Source organism: Mastomys coucha, unplaced genomic scaffold (genome assembly GCF_008632895.1).
Source record: "Mastomys coucha isolate ucsf_1 unplaced genomic scaffold, UCSF_Mcou_1 pScaffold6, whole genome shotgun sequence".
NCBI classification, from domain to species: Eukaryota; Metazoa; Chordata; class Mammalia; order Rodentia; family Muridae; genus Mastomys; species Mastomys coucha.
In genome coordinates, this window is record NW_022196912.1 from 8333645 (window position 1) to 8355856 (window position 22212).

The following is a 22212-nucleotide window of genomic DNA, read 5'->3' on the forward strand; positions in this document are numbered from 1 at the left end:
GTTTCCTCTTGAAGGGCTTCTAGCTGTTTACCTGTGTTCCCCTGTATTTCTTTGAGGGTGCTATTTATATCTTTCTTGAAGTCCTGTATCATCACCATGAGAAGTGCTTTTATATCTGAATCTTGCTTTTCTGGTGTAATGGTGTGTCCAGAACTTGCTATGGTGGGAGAACTGGTTTCTGATGATGCCAAGTGACCATGGTTTGTGTTGCTTATTTTCTTACGCTGCCCTCCCACCCCACCCCACCCCACCCCACCCCGCCATCCGGTTATCTCTACTGCTACCTGCCCTTGCTAAATCTGACTGGAGCCTATCCTTCCTGTGGTCCTGGCTGTGTCAGAACTCCTCAGAGTCCTGTGGTCCTGGTTGTGTCAGAACTCCTCAGAGTCAAGCTGTCTCTGGGATCCTGTGATTCTGGGATCCTGTGATCCTGGGCTTGTTAGAGCACCTGGGAGTGAAACTTCCTCTGTGTGTTGTGGGACTGGCTGCAGAGCTTGCGCCCAAGGTCTGCTCAGGACACCAGTCCAGACAGACTGGAAGGAACCAGAACCACTGGGCTGGCAGAGTTCCTGTGTGCCTCATCCCGCTGGTCCCAGTTACTCCCGGTGTTGGGACAGATGTTGGGTCCTCTTCACCTCTGATCCTGGACATGTCAGAGCGCCTGGGAATGGAGCTTCCTCTGGGTGTTGTGGGACTGGCTGTGGAGCTTCACTTTGAAGCTTTTTTGTATCTAACTGGCTTTGAAAGTCTTATCTAGGGCTGGCGAAATGGCTCAGCAGTTAAGAGCACTGACTGCTCTTCCAAAGGTCCTGAGTTCAATTCCCAGCAATCACATGGTGGCTCACAACCATTTGATCGGGAGTTGATGCCCTTTTCTGGTGTATTTGAAGACAGCAGCAGTATACTTATACATAAAATTATAAATAAATCTTTAATTAAAAAAACATATATATTTAAATAAATTCAGTAATCATATTTGTTCAGCTGCCAGCCTCGCCTTTTTACCACTTTGTTATTTTTGTAAGATTTATTTGTTTATGTATTTTATGTATATGGGTGCCTTCCCCGCATGTACATCTGCATACCAGAAGAGGGCATCGGACCCTATTATAGGTGGTTTTGAGATAACATTGACTGCTGGGAATAGAACTCAGGTCCTCTGGAAGAGCAGCTAGTGTGCTCTTAACTTGAGACATCTCTCCAGCCCCTGCCTTGTCAGTTTTTAAATTAAATTTTTAGTTAGTGCATAAAATAATAGGTTTCATAATGCAGTACCACACATGTATATTAATGTATTTTATTCATATTCACCATGCCCCAACTTATAGCTTTCTCCTGCCTCTGCTCTCAGCACTGGGTAGAACCCCTGAAATCACCATTGGGAAATGCAAATTATAACCACATTGAGATGTCACTCCACATCTACCAAAATACTACAGTTTTGAAGGGAAATGTTTATTGAAATAGGTATCTGTAATATGCAGTATGTATGTACGGATGACCCGCCATACATTTAATTTCATGAACACATTGTTCCTGTCACCAGCTCTGACTTAGCACTCAGAAGGCACACGCCAATCTCAGGAGTGTAATGGTTTGATTTGTCTTTTCCTTTCCCCAAGAAGCAATATATGATGGTGGTGGTACACTGATTGTACTCAAAAAGCAACATAGCCAAAGCAACACAGCCAAAGCCACATTCTTGACTTCTTGCCCATCCTACACTTCTAGGACAAGCCAAAAGTCAAAGCACTGGCATTCTAATTCAGCAGTTACCATAGCAACAGTAGTCCTATTCAAAGGCAGAAGGACCAGTCAAGCCTCTCAGCCTATGCTTTTCTTAAGACTGTATTCCTTTATAAATTAGTAACTCTGGTATGTATGGGTTCACATATAATGGGATACATATACAATTATAAATTAAGAACTCCGGCATGCATGGTTCCATATATAATGGAAGAATTTAAAGCTTCCAAAATATTTCAATTTGGCCATGGGGAAATTAAGTTAAAAATTAAGGTATGGAAACAATATCTAGTATGTACACAGTAAATTCTATAAAATAGTAAATCATAGCTTATAATGCAGAGTGGAAGTAAATTTTAACAAAAGATTTATTGAAAGCACTTTCTGGTCTATCACGGTTTTTCTGTATGTGTTTAAGTATTAACAATAGCTGGGTCTGTAAATTTCTAAGAAAAATCAAAAACAAAAATAGAAAAACAAGACTTTTTAAGCAATAAAGTAGGAATAGTACCTGTACTTCAACTCCTAAGTCTCAACCATTTTCAAAGAGGGAACCACTTTCAATGCATAAGAATGATGAAAGACCCTGGGGACTTCACATCTAAGCTTTGACCTAACAGCCCGAAAGTGTCCTTTTAGTGAAAAGTTACTATGAGTCTCATTATTTCTTCATTTTATGTACAATTACATAAGGCTAAGTGAAAGTAATGGTCAAAATCTAGGACATATTCAAAAGCAAAATGGCTTTTATCTTACATAATTCTGGGCATATCACTGGTATGTGAAAGACCAATTGGAAAAAGCCTAAATTACTTCATAAAAGGGGGACTATACAAAGGAAAATTTCTGATGCCTGAGTTGATTGCATATTCTGTTATGTCCTATGCTTTGGTGTTCTTGGGAACCAATCACAGACGAGATCAGTTAGAACTGCTTTGTATAGTTAACCACAATAAGCTTGGACCCGACCCAACAGCCAGGCAGCACTTCCTGCACACGTGTATGAGCTTTTACGGTTTCTGCCCTTCTAAGCTGCCTCTAGGATGGACCCCAGCATAAGAGAGACAGCTGCACCAATATAAGAAGCCATTTAGAATAAGACTTCCATACTGAGTAGAGATCGAGTATAGTTTAAGTTCCCAAGATTTCCCTGGGAACTGCCATCCTACTTGGCAGAAAGAGACATGTACTTGGGTAACTGACATCCTGGTTGGCAAGTTAGGACATGGATGTTGAACAAGTCCCATCCTGGAAGACAAGTTAAGACATGAACATTGGACAAGGCAAGTCCCTTACCACACTTGAATTCCCCAACCAATGGGAGCAGGATAAATGTAAAACAGAGACATGTTCCTGAGGAAATCCCATATTCCTAAAGCCTAACTGGGGAAATAACTTGGCATAAATGTTTATGGATTTCAGGTTTAAAAGCACTGTAGGATTCTAGCTTGGGGTTACATTCAGCTCCTGAGTCTGTCCTGCATCCCTGATTGATCAGTCCTGGAGTATATGCTTAATAGACCACCCCTGTCTGACTTAGAACAGTGTTCTTGTGGTTTGTGGGACAGCTCCTGGACCCCAATGCATAACAACCAAACAGCCTTTAGGACCCTCTCTCTAGAGATGGAGCTGGCCTTCTCAATAGCCCCTGATCATTCTACCTTGCATGTTTTCATGCTATTTCATGACGCCCTTGTTCTCATCAGGAATGATTTCTCCCTTTCTCCAGAACCTTCTATTATATCCAGATCCAGTCTAAATTCCTGCCCCTTGGTGCTTTCCAAAAGTGCTTCTAAGGTGATACATGTCAAGTTTTTAATTTAATTTAGAAGTCAGCCGTGCGCCACATGGTGAGAGCTCTCAGGTTGCCTACTTAACTTTCCTTCTTTCTAGTTATTGTTTGGTTTCTCATATATTTAGCTCTTTGAGGAAAGCATACCTTATATTTATATACAAGATACTAGTAAACATTTGTTGGTTTGCATTTAGCTAAAATTATTCATCTTTTTCCTCCAATCATTCCATAATGTTATATTTAACAAACTTTAAAAATTCTGGGAGGCAGAATTCTTTGACTATATGGACAGCCTGGTCTATATAGCTAGTTCCAAGCCAGACAGGGCTAGATAGTGAGACCCTGTCTCAAAAAAATTAGATATGATTATCCATGTATATGTATGTACTATATTTAAAATTACAGTTGGGCTGTTGCTCTAAAACAAAAAAACAAAAAGTACTTCAGAATGTCCATCATTCAATAATGAAAGAAACAGATAACATTGCTAAGAGATCTTACAGAAACAGGTTGAAGGTGGTAATACGAGTTAGAAAAAATAAGAGTGGGCTGAAATGGACACTTAAGTGTTCTTTGGAGAGTCAGTTGTGTTGGATGGTGTTTTGCTGGGACAGACACATGAAGGAGTGTTTCCTGAAGTGCACATCAGTGGAAGAAGGCAGACTGGTAAAGGAACGCTTCGCTGAAGCAGACACAGGAGAGAGGATGTTCTGCTAAAGCAAGCACATGAAAGGGCACGTAATGAAGGACTCTTCCCTAACAACGCACATGTATTGATCTGCCTTACATTGCATAGTTGAGCTCCATTTGTCAGGACTCCACAGAGAGAAACACACCAAAAAAAACTCGTGGTGGTGTGCTGCAGTTTCTTGCCGCTTCCACAGAGTCCAGCTGATTAGCAGTGACGTCAGCTGAGGCAGAACAGTGCTTAGGCAAGAGACATGCGGAGGCAGACCCGTGGATGGTTGGAGGATATAAACAGGACTCCACAGACAGTGAGCGATTAGGGCTGAGCTCAGCTTGCTTATAGAGCTAGCTGGGCAACGCTTGTAGGTCTCCTGTCTTCACTGATCTTCACTTCCCTGAGAGAGAGGCACAACCAAAACCTTTTCCTGGCGTCCCTCCTAGATCCTCCTTCTGACTGATGCAGAGGCCGAGGCTCTCTCTGCTAGGCAGGGCCACTGCAGCTGATTCTCGTTTGCTATCCCTACTCTACCGAACTGGACTGCTGGTGTATTTGTGAAGTGTTTCCGAGCGGACTGAGCTGCCGCTGCTAACCTGTGAACTGAACTTCCAATTTCCAGACAATACAGACAGGAGTTGCTCCAAAGAACCTTTCTAAACAGGTCCACTTCCCCCATATCCTTTCTTCCCCACTACCTCTGGTGGATGATAGGCTAAAAGGGAGGTTAAAAACATTTTAGAACCATCATTAAAAATAAGTTTTGAAAAAAGTTAAAGATACAGTGGGGTTCATATTGAGCAGATAAAGGAAAATAAATAGAAATAGTAAACAAGTGAATAATTGTGGACAAAAATTTTAATGAAAAAGAATGAACTGCTTTTGGCAAATTCCTCCATATAGACACTTCTGGCAATTTCTGGTAAAATTCTTTAGCATAACAGGGTTATATATTATAGCGAGAATTTTTGTTTCTCAACACAAAACAAAACAAAACTCAAAACAAAAAACCATTTATGTAGAACTGGGCAGTGGTGGCGCACACCTTTAATCCCAGCACTTGGGAGGCAGAGGCAGGCGGATTTCTGAGTTTGAGGCCAATCTGGTCTACAGAGTGAGTTCCAGGACAGCCAGGGCTATACAGAGAAACCCTGTCTCGAAAAACAAAACAAAACAAAACAAAAAAAGGTTTCTTTCATTAGAGTTGCCCTGGTCATGGTGTCTTTTCACAGCAGAACAGAACAGAGACTAAAATAGTAAACAAGCATGTTTTCATTAGATGTTGATTTTTATAATACAGACTTACAGACAACACGTATGATAAATATAAAAGGTGTTTTTAGAAATAAAGTAGCAACAAGCTAAAGTACAATGACAGTATCTTCCACTGAAGTGGTCTGGGCCAAATTGCTTGTCTTCTTAGAAATCTTCCAAAGTATTTGAAAGTTGCTGCTTTCATTTGACTGTCTTTATGAATAGAGGCATAAGAGACCGTGTCTAAGGTAGCAGGTTTTCTAACACCAGGCTGCAAGACTGAGTTCTAATAAAGATTGCTGCAAAGCCATAGCAGGCACAGAGCTGAGTGCACGGGTTTCCTTCTACTGACAATGCTCACCTTAAGGAGATGCTGTACTCAGGATAAAAGATGCTTGTGTACTGGACCCACACACCAGCCTCTTTCTCAGTTCCCTTTTTTTTGACTTCTGTGACCGAGAACAGATTAAACGATTCAAATCTTCTCACAGATACATGTCTCAGACCGTCATCCAGCTGTTTCTGCTTCAGAACCTTTGACAGAAAACCAAATATTAGGGTTATATTATACACGTGGTATAAGATTTAGTTTCCAGTTTTTAAATAAGGGAACCCTCACTTCCAGTAATACTGGATCAAATTATTCAGACTACCTTCCTGCTGAACGCACAGAGAAATATGGACAACACTCCTAAGAGCATATTTGAGTAGGGAAGGCAGTAACAGTTTAGCAGTCTGATGCCTTAAGTAGGAGGAGAAAGTGAGCAAGGCTTTGATAGCCACTTTTCTCCTGGGCATTTGTTAATCGGAGGAACTGAGAACACAAGCAACACCTTTAGCATCCAGAACTAGAGCAAGTATGTTATTACTAGGCTGTGTGTGTGTGCATGTGCATGTTTGGATGTGCGTGTGTATACACACGTGTGTGTGCATGTGCATGTCTGTGCATTCACAGCATAGAAACGCTTCTCTGTAAATGTACCTGTGTGTGACACATGTATGCTTGTGAATATGCACATGTGTGTGCTTGTGTAGCTGTGTGTGTGCATGTGTGTACATGTATTTGTTTTAAGATAAAATTAAATGACTAGTTTTTTTTGTTTTTGTTTTGTTTTTGTTTTTGTTTTTGTTTTTGTTTGTTTGTTTTTCGAGATAGGGTTTCTCTGTGTAACCCTGGCTGTCCTGGAACTCACTCTGTAGACCTCAGAAATCCGCCGGCCTCTGCCTCCCAAGTGCTGGAATTAAAGGCGTGTGCCACCACTGCCTGGCAAATGACTAGTTTTATTGGTAATAGTTTTCTACATTTGGAGAAAAGAGATAGAGGTAGAAGATTAAGGGGTTTTAGCAAAAACCCTACAGATCTACATCCAAATGGAATATAACATAAACTAATGAAGCCTTATATCTTTATATATGTATATATGACATACATTTTCAAAACTATGCATATATATCTGACAATCACTGAAGAGTTAAATGATCAATCTTAGAGAAATGGCAGGAATTGTACAAAATGAGCCTGGAATATGGGGGGGGGTGGGCGGTGTAGGAGCCAGGAGTCAAACTGAATATAAGACATCATGTTACTGAATGTAATAACTTCAAAACAAACTACAGTATTTCCCATACATATAACCAAGAGCCTAGAAGTCTAACTGACACCGCACCCTCCACACCCTCATCCCTGCACAAATAACCAGAAGTCTCCAGTTTTGGAGACCACAAAAAGCAGCTGCTCCAACATCCTTCTTCCTTCACTTGCACCTCATACTTTCTACTTTTTCACCATACCTTTTAACAATATTTTTACAATTATTTTTATTTCTTACTATGCTTCATATACTCATCTGCTCTTTTTCATCTCTAGACAATCTTTTCTTTTTTTCTAATTTTTATTTTATGTATATGTTTTGCCTGCATATACATCTCTGCACCAAGTATGTGCCTGGTGCCTGTGAAGGCCAGAGAAGGCTTCAGATCCCCTGGAATTGGAGTTACAGATGGCTGGGAGCAGCCATGTAGGGACTAGGAATCAAACCTGGTCCTCTGGAACAGCAGCCAGTTCTTGTAACAGCTGAACCATCTCTCCAGCTCCAAACCAAATCTTTCTTTTCTTTTCTTTTTTTTAAGTCTTCTGTGCTCTCCTTCCCATACTCTTTTTTCCACCCTCTCTGGTTTACTTTTAGTAGTATTTTGATTTGCTTTTTTTCTAATATAGAACGCTTCTCAAATGTGTATATTATTTAAGCAGGGGCCATGCTAATTAATCATCTCTGAATCATTCCAGTTTTGGCATCCATACTGCTAAAGCAAGCACTTGACTTCATCCTGAGGAATTTTTAAATTGTTTGTTTTTAAAATTGTATTTTTCATTCCTCTTCTTAAATTTTGCTTTCAAATTTTCTCTTTCTTGGGAATCTTTTGGAATCTTTTCTGGTGCCTTTCTTTTCTCTTCTCTGGAACATTCTGCACACCTCTCCCCCTTCCTTCTGTCTCCTGAACTTGCTTTCTCTACGTTCTTCTCTTTCCCTGCCTCCTTTCTTCTCCTAGTCACTTGACATTTCTACATTTACCCTAAATAATTACTAAGTTCATAGTAGTTTTCCTATTCTTTGGCTTATAGTACTGGTGGCCTCCTAACCAATTTTAATATCTTATACAATTTGACTCTCTAGCTGCTATAATAACTTGTTTCTTCCTCATCAGACACTGTGAAGATTCGGCCTCGGGAATAGGCTGTTCAGTAAGATCCCCAAGCCAAACTGGAAGGGACAGTCAAAGCAACGTCTACAAACCACATCACGGAAACACCACGAACGTTAAAAGGCATCTCTAAAAGATCAGAATCTCTCACTGAATTCCAAGATACCGAAGTAAATAAAGTGTTGGATGAGCCAGGCAGTGGTGGCGCACGCCTTTAATCCCAGCACTTGGGAGGCAGAGGCAGGCGGATTTCTGAGTGCAAGGCCAGCCTGGTCTACACAGAGAAACCATGTCTTGAAAAAACCAAAAAAGTGTTGGATGAAGATTTCAAAAGTTTCCCAGTAAAAATGATAGTGATATCAAAGAAGACGAAAGCAAAAAAGTTCAACCCAGGATCTGGAAGAGAGTTGGCGATGCAAAGGGGAATAGACAATTAAAACCAGCAGATGATGAAAAAGGTGTCAGCACAGGGGGCAAATTCTTCTGGAAAATGTGTGTGTGTGTGTGTGTGTGTGTGTGTGTGTGTGAAGTCACAGTAAAATTAAAATATTACTACAAGTAAATCAAACTGCAAGTATAACCTCTAGGACCTTGAGATAACAGCCAAAGCAGCTATGGGTACACATATTAAAAACAAACAAACAAACAGAGTGCACTGGCACACACCTTTAATCCCAGTTCTTGGGAGGCAGAGGCTGGTAGATCTCTGTGAGTTTGAGGCCAGCATGGTCTACATAGGGAGCTCTAGGACAGCCAGAGCTACATAGTGAAATCCTGTCTCAAAAAACTAAACTAAAATAAAAAATTTTAAGTCAAATAAATAAATTAATGATGCAACACAAGTTCTTTGATGCGTATACTTAGTTTGTTTAATTACAATTAATATAATCAATATAATGATTTTCCAGTTCTATGATAATTACTGAATTCTGAGTATGTACAGTTCAATAATTTTTTAAAAGAACATATTTGGGCTAACTGAGGTAAGCATACATGCTTTTTTTAGGGATTTCTCTTTTCCCTAAAAATTTTTTTGTTTAAAGATTTTTTTCATACCATATATTTTCAATTTATCCTTTCCCCTTTCATGGAGTCCTGGAACTCACTCTGTAGACCAGGCTGTCCTGAAACTCAGAAATCTGCCTGCCTCTGCTTCCCAAGTGCTGGAATTAAAGGCATGCGCCACCAATGCCCGGCCCATGGAGTCCTTTTTATGTTGGCCAACTACTTCCCGGCATGAGGACTGGCCTAGAGTGTGGTTGACCAAGCTAGTGAAAATCCGTTGGAGAAAACTGATTATTGCTCTCCCAGCAGGTATCAACTGTAAACAAGCGTTTTGGTTAGGGTGGGACTTGTATCCACCTTCCCTTCTCCATGTCGGATTTTTGTGTCTCAGGGTCTTAAACAAGTAATAATAATCCAGGAGCAGAAGAGATGGCTCAGAGGTTAAGAACCTAGGAACATGAGGATATGTTCAGTTCCCTGTACCCATGGGAGGTGGTTCACAACGACCTGTAACACACTCCTCCAGGGATCTGATGTCCTCTTCTGACACTTGTATTCTTGTACACAGTCCTCCTCCTCTCAGTTACAAATAATTAAAAATTAACTCTTAAAAAAAAATCTAAAAGCACTAGGAAACAAGGAAAACTCAAATTATAAAAATTAGAGGTAAACATAGAAAGTCACTACGAATTCCAGTGAAATTTAAAGGATTATCAGAGACTACTCCAAAAACTGAGACTAGAAGATAGAAAGAGAATTTCATTTAAGAAGACTTGGTCACGAAGCTGGCCCTCGGTCTTTCGCTTATATGAAAAACTGATATCGAATAAAGTTTTCGGCATCATCATACATAGTCAAGGGCGGACCCACGCCTAAAATCAAAGGCCTCAACACTGACAATCTAACACAGAGCATCCTGCCTTAAATAGCACTATGAGATACTTCGTTTTCCAGATTCTTCAGCCTAGTATTCAGCTCCTAGGTGAAGTATTTCATTCTAGAGGCGTCTGTGAGTTTGTGTATGCCTGCCTCTTCTTTATGTAATTCTGCCTGCTGGGATGGTTAAGCAGGTTGATGACCCAGGTTAGCCAAATAGCTCCATTCTGTTAGGCACAGCAACTGGCCCAAATGTGGCTTATCAGAGTCACTTGAAAGAAATTATTTCTTAAGGAAATGAGATCATTTCTTTAGGATTTCTAGCTGGATGAATGTTGAAAGTAACCATCACTGTTACCAGGTGAGACTTAGCCAAAAGGAAAAGAAAATATCTGTAAGTTCTTTAGCTAGTGATCGCATGCACAGACTGCTGGAGCTCACCTAGTTAGGGTAGGCACTAGAATCAAAAGCCAACAATGTATCACATAACCTAGGGAATCTCTCAAAAATACAAGTTCTAGAAAAAGCATTAAACAGTTAATACAAAGAGCCACGAGACACCACTGGAATCCTGAGGATTACAAAAAGACTCCTCGGGGAGTTGCAAAAATAAACACACCTCATTCAAGTGTGCCACAAGAGAAAGAACCTCCTGATCCCCAAAAAGAGAAATCAAAACTAGGGCTCTGCACACACGAAGTGTTCTAGCACTGAGTAACGCTCCCAACTGGAGTCACAAATTACTAGCCTTGATTAGATTCTTCAAGCTTTCTGCTTCTGAGCACAGGTGAAACATGCATGAATTGTTTAGTTACTTTAAACACTTATGAATAGTCTGTGGTGATCAACTGAATTACTACCAAAAAAAAAAAAATCACTTTTTCCCTGACACCCTGTACTGGCTGGTTTTGTGTGTCAACTTGACACAAGCTGGAGTTATCATAGAGAAAGAAGCCTCCCTTGAGGAAATGCCTCCATGAGATCCAGCTGTAAGGCATTTTCTCAATTAGTTATCAAGGGGGGAGGGCCCATTGTGGGCAGTGCCATCCCTGGGCTGGAAGTCTTGGGTTCTATAAGAGAGCAGGCTGAGCAAGCCAAGGAAAGCAGAAGCCAGTAAGCAGCATTCCCTCCATGGCCTCTGCATCAGCTCCTGCTTCCAAGTTCCTGCCCTGTGTGAGTTCCAGTCCTGACTTCATTTGGCGATGAACAGCAATGTGGAAGTATAAGCTGAATAAACCCTTTCCTCCCCAACTTGCTTCTTGGTCATGATGTTTTGTGCAAGAATTCAAACCCTGACTAAGACACACCTAAAAAAAAATAAAAGTCGGGGCTGGAGAGATGGCTCAGTGGTTAAGAGCACTGACTGCTCTTCTAAAGGTCTTGAGTTCAAATCTCAGCAACCATATGGTGGCTCACAATCATCCATAATGAGATGCCCTCTTCTGGAGTGTCTGAAGATAGCTACAGTGTATTTACATTTAATAAATAAATAAATCTTAAAAAAAAAAAAAAAAAGAAAGAAAAGAAAAAGAAAAGAAATATTTATTGGGCTAGTGAGATGGCTCAGACAGCTCTTCCGAAGGTCCTGAGTTCAAATCCCAGCAACCACCTGTAATGAGATCTGACGCCCTCTGTCTGAAGACAGCTATAGTGTACTTAATTATAATAATAAATAAATCTTTAAAAAATACATTTTAAAAATAAAAATAAAAAAATAAAAGTCGCCGGGCTGTGGTGGCGCACGCCTTTAGTCCCAGCACTTAGGAGGCAGAGGCAGGAGGATTTCTGAGTTCTAGGCCAGCCTGGTCTACAGAGTGAGTTCCAGGACAGCCAGGGCTATACAGAGAAACCCTGTCTCGAAAAAATAAATAAATAAATAAATAAATAAATAAATAAATAAATAAAATAAAAGTCTTTTCCCCTACACTGTGACTTTTGGCTTGGCCATGCATCTTCTTCTAGCTAACGGTCTATGAGATGGCGGCAAAGAGAGAAAATGCCCTACAGCTGGATCTCATGGAGGCATTTCCTCAAGGGAGTCTCCTTTCTCTGTGATAACTCCAGCTTGTGTCAAGTTGACACACAAAACCAGCCAGTACAAAGTATGGGGGAAGGATTTTCCTACCTACGGTCACTGAGGTGGGAAGGCACACTCAATGTGGTATCATCATGTCATACACTGAGTCTTGAACTAAATAAAAAGGAGAAACGGAGCTAACTAGTATTCATCCATTGTTCTCTTCTGCCTGACTGCTAGCACAATGCTTCAGGATCCTCCTGCCTTGACTTTTCCTGCTAAAATCTGTACCATCAAACTGTATGCCAAAATACACCCTTCCTTTCTTAAATTGCTTTGTCTAGTATTTTTATCACAGTAATAACAAAAGTAAGTAATACAGCATGTTAACAGACATCATGTAAGCAGGGATTTTAAATGTGCCTCTTGTTCTTATATACTCTATCATAACTAGGAGAATATGCCAGCCAACTCTGAGAACTATGGGTATATAGACCGGTACACAACAGTAAACCACGCGCAGGTAATCTCAGGTTTTATCAATAGACTACCAGGTGTTTCACAGAAGTTGCACATGACATGTGGCATGTGGTTGGTTGGTAAAAAGCAATAACTAAGTAAAATAATACACTACGGACTCATTGCCCCCGGCCACTGTCTTAGTAATTTCCATTGCTGTGAGGAGTCACAATGACCAAGAAAACTTATAAACACAACAGCCTTCACTGGAGCGGTTTGGAAGATTGAAGCCAACACATTTGGATTCGTTGTTACATCTTAGGAAGCGAGTATCCCAATAATTACTCCAAACTTAGAAGATAAACGTCTGAGTTTCACGTGGCGGGAAAAGGAGAAAGCAGTGGGTATTCCTCTCCCCTTTACTCTCCCATACACATGACACAGAAAACGCGTGCAGAGTCCCCATTCCATTAGTGAGCCTCGCGGATCTCCAAGACGTGGGACCAAAAAGTGCACCCAGGAAGTCGGGGACCGCGACCAGGCTGGGAGTTAAGGAGCAACAAATAAATTAATGAAAATAAAATAGAAGGGGGCAGGAGAGCAGAGCAGCGCGCGGCGCAGAGAGGCGGTCCCAACCCATCAGACAGGAGAGCACAGGGACTTTCTACTTGGAGCTGAGTTTCTGAGACCTCGCTCTGGCTGTCCCGCTCTCGCTCTCCAACCCCGCCAGAGTCTCCCTTTTTTGGTGGAACAGTGCAGATGAAGCAAGGGGGCGCTTCTCGCTCGACTCCTGACAAACCGGGAAGTCAGCGCCGGGCTGCGGAGCGGCGCTCCCGGCGCCTGCGAGGGGAGTGGCCGCTGGCGGAGCAGCGAGCGCTCGCTCTTACCTGCCGCAGGAGCTTCCACCGGACAGCCCCCTTGGGCGCCGAGACCAGCGACCCCTGGCTGGCGCTGCCAATCGTGGAACGCTTGCCCGCCTCTGCCTCGGTCTCTGCAGCCCCAGCGGCCGCGACCTGCGATTCCATCACACCAGCTGGCTGGATGGACGGAGGTGCCTCTGCCACAGCTCTTCCCAGTCAGGACCTGCCAACTTCTTCCCTGTCAGGACCTGTGACGCCCGGCCTCTTGCCCACAACCCTTCCGCGCACCCTCCCCGAATTCCGCATTTCCGGTATTCGCATCTCCTTGGCAACCAAAACAGCGGCGTCACATCATTGCACCAGTTTTCTGGTGGCCATCTTAAGTGAGGGCGAGCCGGAGTGGGAGGGAACTGTGGGATAGCAGCAAAGAGAGCTTTTCTCGTTGTTTTCTTTTTTCTCACATTGTCTCTTGATCGCCAGAATACCAGAAAACCAAAATACAGGTGTCTCTTAAGATGAGTGAGTCCAGGAAGAGAAAAAGCCCACCACTGGCCATAATAAATATGGCGAAATGTGCTTCCCCATTGGGCTGGATTGGAGTTACGTAGACCGGCGTGCTGCAAACGAGCTCTGGGCGGCGCGAGGTAGGTTGTCTTTCTTGCTGGGTGCTGGAGGCAGGCTTCGGGTGGACAAGGCTGAGGTGACTGCAGCTCCTTCTTGAGAGCTTCGGTTTCTAGTATTTGTCTTCTCTACCTTCGCTCGTCCAGCTGTCTTTCAATTTGCGTACGTATGGAAGGGTTGCTGGAGGGTCCCCTTTCCTAATTCCTCTTCCCACCTTCCAGCCGTTCTTCACTTCCCTGGTCCGTTTTTCATCCCTGTCTCTACTGTGCGTGCTAACCTGTACCATTCCCTCTGGTTCTGAGAATACGATGTGTTCGGGATGCACAGTTGCACCGGGAAACGAGTAGGTGCTCCTGGGAGCACTCATTTGCCTAACCCAACAGTTTCCCTATCCTTGCACAGTGTCTTCTCAATACAGATGGTGGATGAATGGATTGAGGCTATGGGAACAGATTAAGCAATTTAAAAGCATTTTTCTTCTAGGCTGCTGCTCCACTGGCCCATTATTTTGCTGCGACATAAGAGATTAAGGGGGGGAGGGGGGCGTCATGCTGGTCGGATCTATGGCAAAACTGACGCAGTGTTTCTGTGCTACCAAGGAACGTGTTAGAGAAGATGTCTCTAATTACGCTCAACAGAGTTTAACAGAGCTAAATTATTCCTATGCTAATAATATTAAGGACCTTTTGTTGAGTGGTCACAATGTGCCAGGTACTTGGACTAAGATCTTAACATAAATTGATTTTGTTAGGAAACAACAACCCCAGAGAGTAAGTGCTATGGGTAATTTCTGTTCCACAAGTGAAGAAATTGAGCCCAGATGCAGTTGATGTGCAAGGCCCAAGACCTAACCCTGGGGCTGTAGCTATGAAGTTAAAGTGGTCCTTTCTTCCAGCAGAAACCAAAGATGACTCGACATTTTATTTGTGCATCTTAGTTGTTTTTAATTAATTATCCTTTTATGGTTAAGTCCAATCGTTCATGTAGGAGGAGCCAAATCCACTGGGCGTTTCACTGTATCAAGTGAGTTGGGGAAATGTCTTGAGCTCCCCAGAGCCACCACTGGGGTCACCTGGACAATGAACAGCTCTCTAGCTTACTCATCAAGTACATACGAACTTTAAATTAGATGGCTAGGTGGAAAGTACCCAGCGCCTAGCTTCACTCAACAACTGAGTCCCTCTTTTATGAAGTAATTTTGGCTTTTTCCAATTGGTCTTTCACATACCAGTGATATGCCCAGAATTATGTAAGATAAAAGCCATTTTGCTTTTGAACCCCCTCTGAGTACCTGAGATTCCCATTAAGTTCATTTACTCGTTTGCAAATTTTTATTTTGTTTGTTTTCTGTTTTTTTGTTTTAGTTTGTCCGTACGTTCTCCAGAGTCACTGCTGCTTAGCTTGACCCTAGAAAAACCTGACTTTACAGGTGACATGTTTAAGTCACGCCTGCCAAGAAGTATGATCTGAATGAACTTAACTCATACAAGTTTTTAAATGTATTTAACCTAAGTTATCCAATGTCTACAGTTATATGTAACCTCAGGGGCTCATGACGCCAAAGGGAAAGGATAAGATGTGGGGATCTCAAATGCACTAAGATCCCATTACTGTGTAATTATACGTATGAAATCATTCACATGCTGGCAGCCCCTTAGGGAGCAAAACCCAGGGACTTTGCCACCATGCAGCAGATGAACAAATTCTTTCTCCGAGCTTTGAAGTATAGTATGCCTCATCTTGGGAAACGCATGCAGAAACAGAATTACGGTAACGTCGCTGGCCCTTGTTACAATAGAGTAAGCTTGAAAGAGTGTCACCTAAGCAAGTGTCTGCAGAATAAACCCAAGATATCAGGATTAGCAAGAAACATCCCAAGTCGGAGCTTCTCGCAGAAGGTACGGACTATTCAAGTTAATCTGTTTGTAGGCCAGTAATACTAATCTTAGTTCATAAATAATGGGGAAGGTATCCATTATTAACTTTCTCAGTAATTCTAATTTGATTTTTAAGATATTTTTTTAGGCTCAAATATCTGTAGTCAATATGAGTACCAAAGAATGTATGTGAACCTATAAAGCTATAATGTATATAAAAATGCAGATTCATTGAAAACTGATTTGATCTCAAAACTTAAGGCACCTGTAAATGTGTTTTAAAATATAGCTTTCTAAAGGTACTAAAATATCAAATTATGCCTCTTAATAAATCTGATAATATGCTAGCTAATTCCTGTATGAATCCCAGATTAGTAAACATCAATAAATGTCATGCAGTGTGTTTTTATCTCTGTATACAGAGGAATGAAAAGCTATTGAACACTTTTTGACAACTTGTATTCCAAAAGAAAATACTGACTGTTTTTCTTCTGCCGAGCCCCAAACTGTGGGCTTGGATTGGGCCCCAAGGAACTGGTTGCACTTGTATAGAGAGTAACCACATGTTCTTGTCAGCCTGAGACAGGCACACTGTGCACCTGTTGCCCCTGTGTGACTATTAATAGTCCTCTCTCCTCTCCAAAGTGTCCCACTTAACCTGTCATGTTGTATGGTCACCATACTCAACTTGAAATCAAGCTGTGCACCCTGTTGCTGCTTTGCCAGGTATCCCCTCCTTTCTAATTCTGTAAGCACTGCACTTGTGGTGCTGGAATTTACGATATCTTAGCATTCGTTTACCATTTTAGTCATTTCGTCATTGTAATCCGTTTTGATTTCCTCTAATTGTGGCAGTTATATAGTCTTAGTTTTCATGTTAGCGTCTTCCAGTGCGGAGCTCAGAGGCATTAGACTCACAGTACTGTAATTCAGCTCTAACCACTATTCCCAAAACCCTATCAGAAGCCCCCAAGGACGTCCCCCAACAGTGTGTTCCCCTCAGCCCTGAGGCATCCAGTCTGTCCCCTGTATCTATGGATTTACCTATTCTGGTGTATCAAAGATACACAATGCTTACCTTTTCTTTACTTGGTTTGTTTTCCTTTGCTAGTGTTCTTAAGATTCCTCAATGCCATATCATGTATCATAATTTCATCCCTCTCTATAGAGATTACACTCTTTTTATAATCTACATTCTCTTTATCCATCTATTGGTGAACACTCAAGTGTATTCTAATTAAACTTATTTTAACTAATTTTGCTTTCGTTTTAGTTTTCATTCAGTGCCTGTTCTTAGCTAACTATTTGGTATTATATGTCTCTTGCCTTTAGCTTTTCATGTTGGTCCCCTCCCTTCCTTTATTTCCAACATTTTAATCTTTTAAATTGCTTTTCTTTGGAAAGTTAGCTTGGCTCTATGATTCTGAACTATACATACCTAGAAACTTTAAAAATTACTTTGCTGTTTTGTTTGTCTTTTTTTTTTTTTTGGTTTTTTGAGACAGGGTTTCTCTCTGTAGCCCCAGCTGTCCCGGTACTCACTCTGTAGACCAGGCTGGCCTCGAACTCGGAAATCCACCTGCCTCTGCCTCCCAAGTGCTAGGATTAAAGGCGTGCGCCACCACCGCCCGGCTTTGTTTGTCTTTTAATGTAGTATATACTACATTATATACTGTATACTCATAAAGTTTAAAGCTTTACCTACTGCTCTGAGCCTTTGAGTTGATTTTCTTGCATCATGACTAGAACATTTTGTCATTTTGTCTCATATTATAAATAGTAAGAGGAGTTACCATCAGAGTAGCAGCTGTGAGATTAGCTCATACCCTAAGCCAAGAGGTTCTCTGAATCCATTTGTCTCTGAGGCAACTGTTAGTTTTGTCATGGATTCCTAGAAGCTGGCCTGACAGCAACTCTACAAATAGAAGCTCTTTTAGGAAGCTCTTCCCCTGACACGGCAGCTCTGCTCTCCTGCATTTTGTATGTCAGCTGTTCCTTCCATGGCAAATAAAAGTATCAAAATGGTGGGGTGCTTGATCATTTCTGCTCTGAGACCAGAGGAAGCTTTTTACAAGATCGTCTCATAGCTATGAAAATACTCGGAGGACAACAATGCATCTTTCTTTCTTTTGGCAGGTTCCTCTAAGTTCCAAATTTGTCCTCTTTTATAGGTTATAGTAAAGTAGAAGGCCTTTAATAGATCTATTTAAAGACCAACTACTTATATAAATTAACAGAACAAGAGAAGATATCATATGTAATAGAGATAATGGAAAGAAAAAGAATTAGCCAGAGCTAGCATGACTGTAAACTAGTCAGGGATCTTAATTTTCTTTTTAAATCCACAAACTCAAACCTCACTGTGCTTTGTTACCTTGGCAATGAATTATCATATAACTTTAGGATCTCTCTGTACAGACTTCTGAACCCGAGACATATGCCAGCAATCCCGGGAGCTTTGTAGAAATGCAGAGTCCTAGATCTTAGGCAGTTTCTGTTGAATTAGAATGGCTGTTGCTGAAGATTAAGGATCTAGTTTCTCGGGTTTTGTTGTTGTTGTTGTTGTTGTTGTTGTTTCCGAGACAGAGTTTCTCTGTGTAGCCTTGGCTGTCCTGGAACTCACTCTGTAGACCAGGCTAGCCTCGAACTCAGAAATCCGCCTGTCTCTGCCTTCCAAGTGCTGGGATTAAAGGCGTGCGCCACCACCACTCGGCCTCTCATTTATTTTTGAAGCAAGATTTTTTTGTTGAGCAAAACTATTGTTCATGCAATCCTCTTGTCTCAGTCTCACAAGGAACTGGATTATATACCTTACACCCAGCCAGAAGTCTGGTTTTTGGTGGTGGTGGTGGTGGTGATGGTGATGGTATTGGTGGTGGTGGTTTTTTGTTTTGTTTTCTTAGTTCTTTTGGTAACTAAAATGTAAGGCCTGCCTGTCACTGACTCTGTACCTATATTTAGAAAGGGGAGGTTCTTGGTGATTAAGTGTCATAACTTGACCTAACCCTGATTTGTTTGCTTGTAATGTTCTTTTCAGCCAGTATCTGAAATTACCATAGCACATTAACCAATTGTGGGTAATGTCACTTGCACTCAGTGAGTAGTATCAGAGCGGAGACTAGCTGTCCTTATCTTCCACTCCTTCTTGCACTGTTCTTCCTACAAGTTAATAACTTCAGAAATAACTGATTGTGACAATTTGAACAAGATACAAAAAATAAGAAGGAATTTGTTCCTTTGGTCCCAGCACACAGGAGGCAAGAGGGTCTCTGAGTTCAAGGGTAGCCAGGGCTATACAGAGAAACCAGTGTCTCAAAAAAGGAGTAGGTAGAGAAAGAAGAGAAGAAAAAACTTAAAACTTTCCATTGAATGTGCCATTCACCTATTTCACCTATGTCTTTTGATTAACAGGTGCTGGGGGGGCAGTCAGGGTGTGTGTCTGTGTGTGTGTGTGTGTGTGTGTGTGTGTGTGTGTGTGTGTGTGTGTGTGCCTGAGTGTGTGGTGGTGAAGTCCATTGGTTAACAGATCCTGTAGTTTATCACAGAGCCACACCCCCAGCTCTAGCTTCCTGCATGGGTTAACAGACAGCTTCTCCGCTGGCGTTGTGACTTGTGGTTTCTAAGAATACTAGTGATAATAACTAGCAAGTTCAGATCATCAGAAAGGAGAGGAAAAGAGAAACAGTAAAGGAAGTCTCAGGCTACAGGAAACTGTAGTGGGGCAGAGCTGAGAGTGGGACTACGCCACAGGTACATCTTCACTTGCTGGTTGATTTCCACGCTTTACTTTCTCTTTCACCTCCTTCAGTTCACCATCCAACCTTTGTCCACTGAGATAATCCACTATCTGTCTGGACTCTAAAGTCCTGATGCAAAGCTGTTGGGACCCTTTAGTCCATGTGATCAGTGTTTCCTCTGAAAACTCAGTGGATTTGATTACAGACTGTTCCCTACAAATTAAGGTGGGAATTAACTTGCTCAAAGTCACAGAATTCTAAAACACATCTGGACCAACTTTATGCCTCAAGTGGACCTACTTTTACAGATTTACTTATTTTTATATACATGAGTGTTTGCTTACATGTATGCCTGCAGCATGTTCATGCCTGGTGTCCATAGAGACCGGTAGAGGGTGTCGGATCCCATGAAACTGGGGTTACAGACTGTTGTAAGACACCTTCTACAAGAGTAAGAAATGTTTTTAATCTCTGAGCTCACTCTTCAACCCCTATAATTAGAATTTTAAAGCTTAATAGTATTTTACAAATGATAACTATTTTATATTCTGATTTACATAAATATTTTGGATAGGTTGATTATAGATTTAATATATTACATTGTAGTGCCAGGGGAAATGTTAGTGGCCCCCCAAAAAACAGACAGAAGCCAATCTGATATAACTCATAGCAGGGTCTTTATTCTATTCAAGCTAGCTCAGGCCCTCCCTGTGCACCACCATCATGCAGCTCGGTTTTGGTGGTGGGGGAGCCCCAAATGTCTATCAGGGCAAGTCTTTATAGTACACAGCAAGCAGGGAGTACATGTGCAAGCATCTAATTGGAATACTCCTGTGGCCTTTAACATAATTGGCTGGTGCTGGGAGGCATATCATAAACTTAACTTCTGCTCCCCTCTGCATTGGTGGTCGTTAGGCAGGGGGTGGGCTTGTTGGGGGAAATTTTTAGATAATTAACAAGATATATTAAAATGGAGATGTTTTCATCTATTATAACTAATTTTTACCATGATTTTCATGTGTAATGCCCCTTGTCTTTTCCTTGATCCGTTTTACCACACATTTGTCTTTTTTAGTAGGCTTTGGGGATAACGGAATGGTTGTTTTATGTTCTTGCTTCTCTCTCTCCATTTTCTTTGTTAAGCGGTTTCATTGAAACATGCAGTTTCCTCTCATCTTAGGCCGTTCTTTCCTTTAATGGAGATGCAGAGTCAGTCTGATTGTTTTAGCCAAAGCTTTAAGTGCTGGTTGTCTCTTTTGCCACCGAGACAGCCTTCTTTTTGAATGTAGGAACTCTGGTGACGTGCAGACTTTGCGCAGTATTCCTACCCCATGGCCTTCACTGTGTCGATGATTTCAGCCCTAACTAGCTATTTCACCAGAGCTCTTTCCACATTTATTAGCTAGTTTTATTCTGTAAAGTTTCTTTAAGGTTCTTGTTCAACTTTAATTTGTATGTGATACAAGGGTTTATTGTTCATTTGTTTGTTTGTATGTGGATTTTGCTTTTTCAGTGTATTGTAACTAACTAGTTATTATTCTTTTTGATGCTCAAGTTATCCCACACATGTGTAGTGGACACCCCTTTGCACTGTCCCTCGTGTTCTGTTGGCATGCCTCCTTTATCCTGAGCACATTAACTTTATGGTACAGGATTTGCCAAGTCTACCTTGTGCTCTTCCTGGCCGAAATCTGGAATTAGCCATTTATTAATCATCTCTTCTTCATTCTGTTTTCCTACTTCACAATTTTATGCCTTTAGAGTTTAACATTTTGCCACAAATTAGTTGTGCGTTTGCTTGTTAATATCTTTCATAGTTAAAGTGGATTTATGTTGGGCCCTTTGAAAAGCGGTAAAAGAAACTTTTTTCTGCTCGTGAAAGAGTGATGGTGTACGTGAAACTTTAAGAGTTCAGCAGGCCTGGGAGTGGGAGTGTGGCTCATTTGATAGAGAGTTTGCTTAGTGTGCGCAAGGCCCTGGCTCAGACTCCCAGACCACAAACTGGGAGTGATAGCACTCATGTATAATCCCAGCCCTCTAGAGATGGAGGTCAGATGTTTAAGGTCACCTTCCAATACACACCAATGTAAGCTCAGCCGGAGAGTCACAAAACTCTGTCTAAAAACAAAAAAAACAAAAGAAAGAAAAACTTTCCAGAAAGGCTGGCAGTATCCATAGGATTCTGAGAAGCCAAGTTTCAGGGCTTCTCATTTGCTAAGAGAGAGTTTCAAGACAGACTTCTAGTCATATTCTGTTTTATCATTTACTATTCCAGGCAATATTAGAAGGTTACAAATTGCCTTACTCCAAATATCAGCCATATACATTATAAAAATGCAAGAACACGAATGAAAATAATGTGTCTCACCTTCATTATTTTGACTGCAAAAAATTATTCAAAAATTACAGCTGTGATTGAAGGTAGAAGTGGAGAGGCTAGTGTGAAGGCTCAGTGGGGACATGTGCTTGCTGCCAGGACGTGGCACTGGAGTTCAATTCCGCACGGTGAAAGAGAGAACTGACTCCCCCCGACACACACACACACGAAATATATAATAATGTTTAAGGGAAAGTAGATAC

At 41.5% G+C, this 22212-nt stretch overlaps 2 protein-coding genes and 1 non-coding gene across 3 annotated transcripts in view; 1 reads left to right on the forward strand and 2 right to left on the reverse strand.

The window, feature by feature from the left end:
- Positions 1–13704, reverse strand: part of Camkmt (calmodulin-lysine N-methyltransferase) — a 397552-nt gene extending 383848 nt beyond the window's left edge. The window contains exons 1-2 of the mRNA XM_031356809.1: positions 13425–13704; positions 5839–6011 (exon numbers count right to left, since the gene is read on the reverse strand). Of these exons, the coding sequence (XP_031212669.1) occupies positions 5839–6011; positions 13425–13562 (311 nt within the window). The 5' untranslated portion in view covers positions 13563–13704. The remainder of the gene's footprint in view (positions 1–5838; positions 6012–13424) is intronic.
- Positions 7686–7790, reverse strand: LOC116081250. Its single transcript, XR_004114768.1, has one exon. It is a non-coding gene; the product is annotated as a U6 spliceosomal RNA (small nuclear RNA).
- Positions 13705–14024: 320 nt separating the features above from the next.
- Positions 14025–22212, forward strand: part of Prepl (prolyl endopeptidase like) — a 34390-nt gene continuing 26202 nt past the window's right edge. The window contains 2 exon segments of the mRNA XM_031356548.1: positions 14025–14180; positions 15383–15916. Of these exon segments, the coding sequence (XP_031212408.1) occupies positions 15704–15916 (213 nt within the window). The 5' untranslated portion in view covers positions 14025–14180; positions 15383–15703.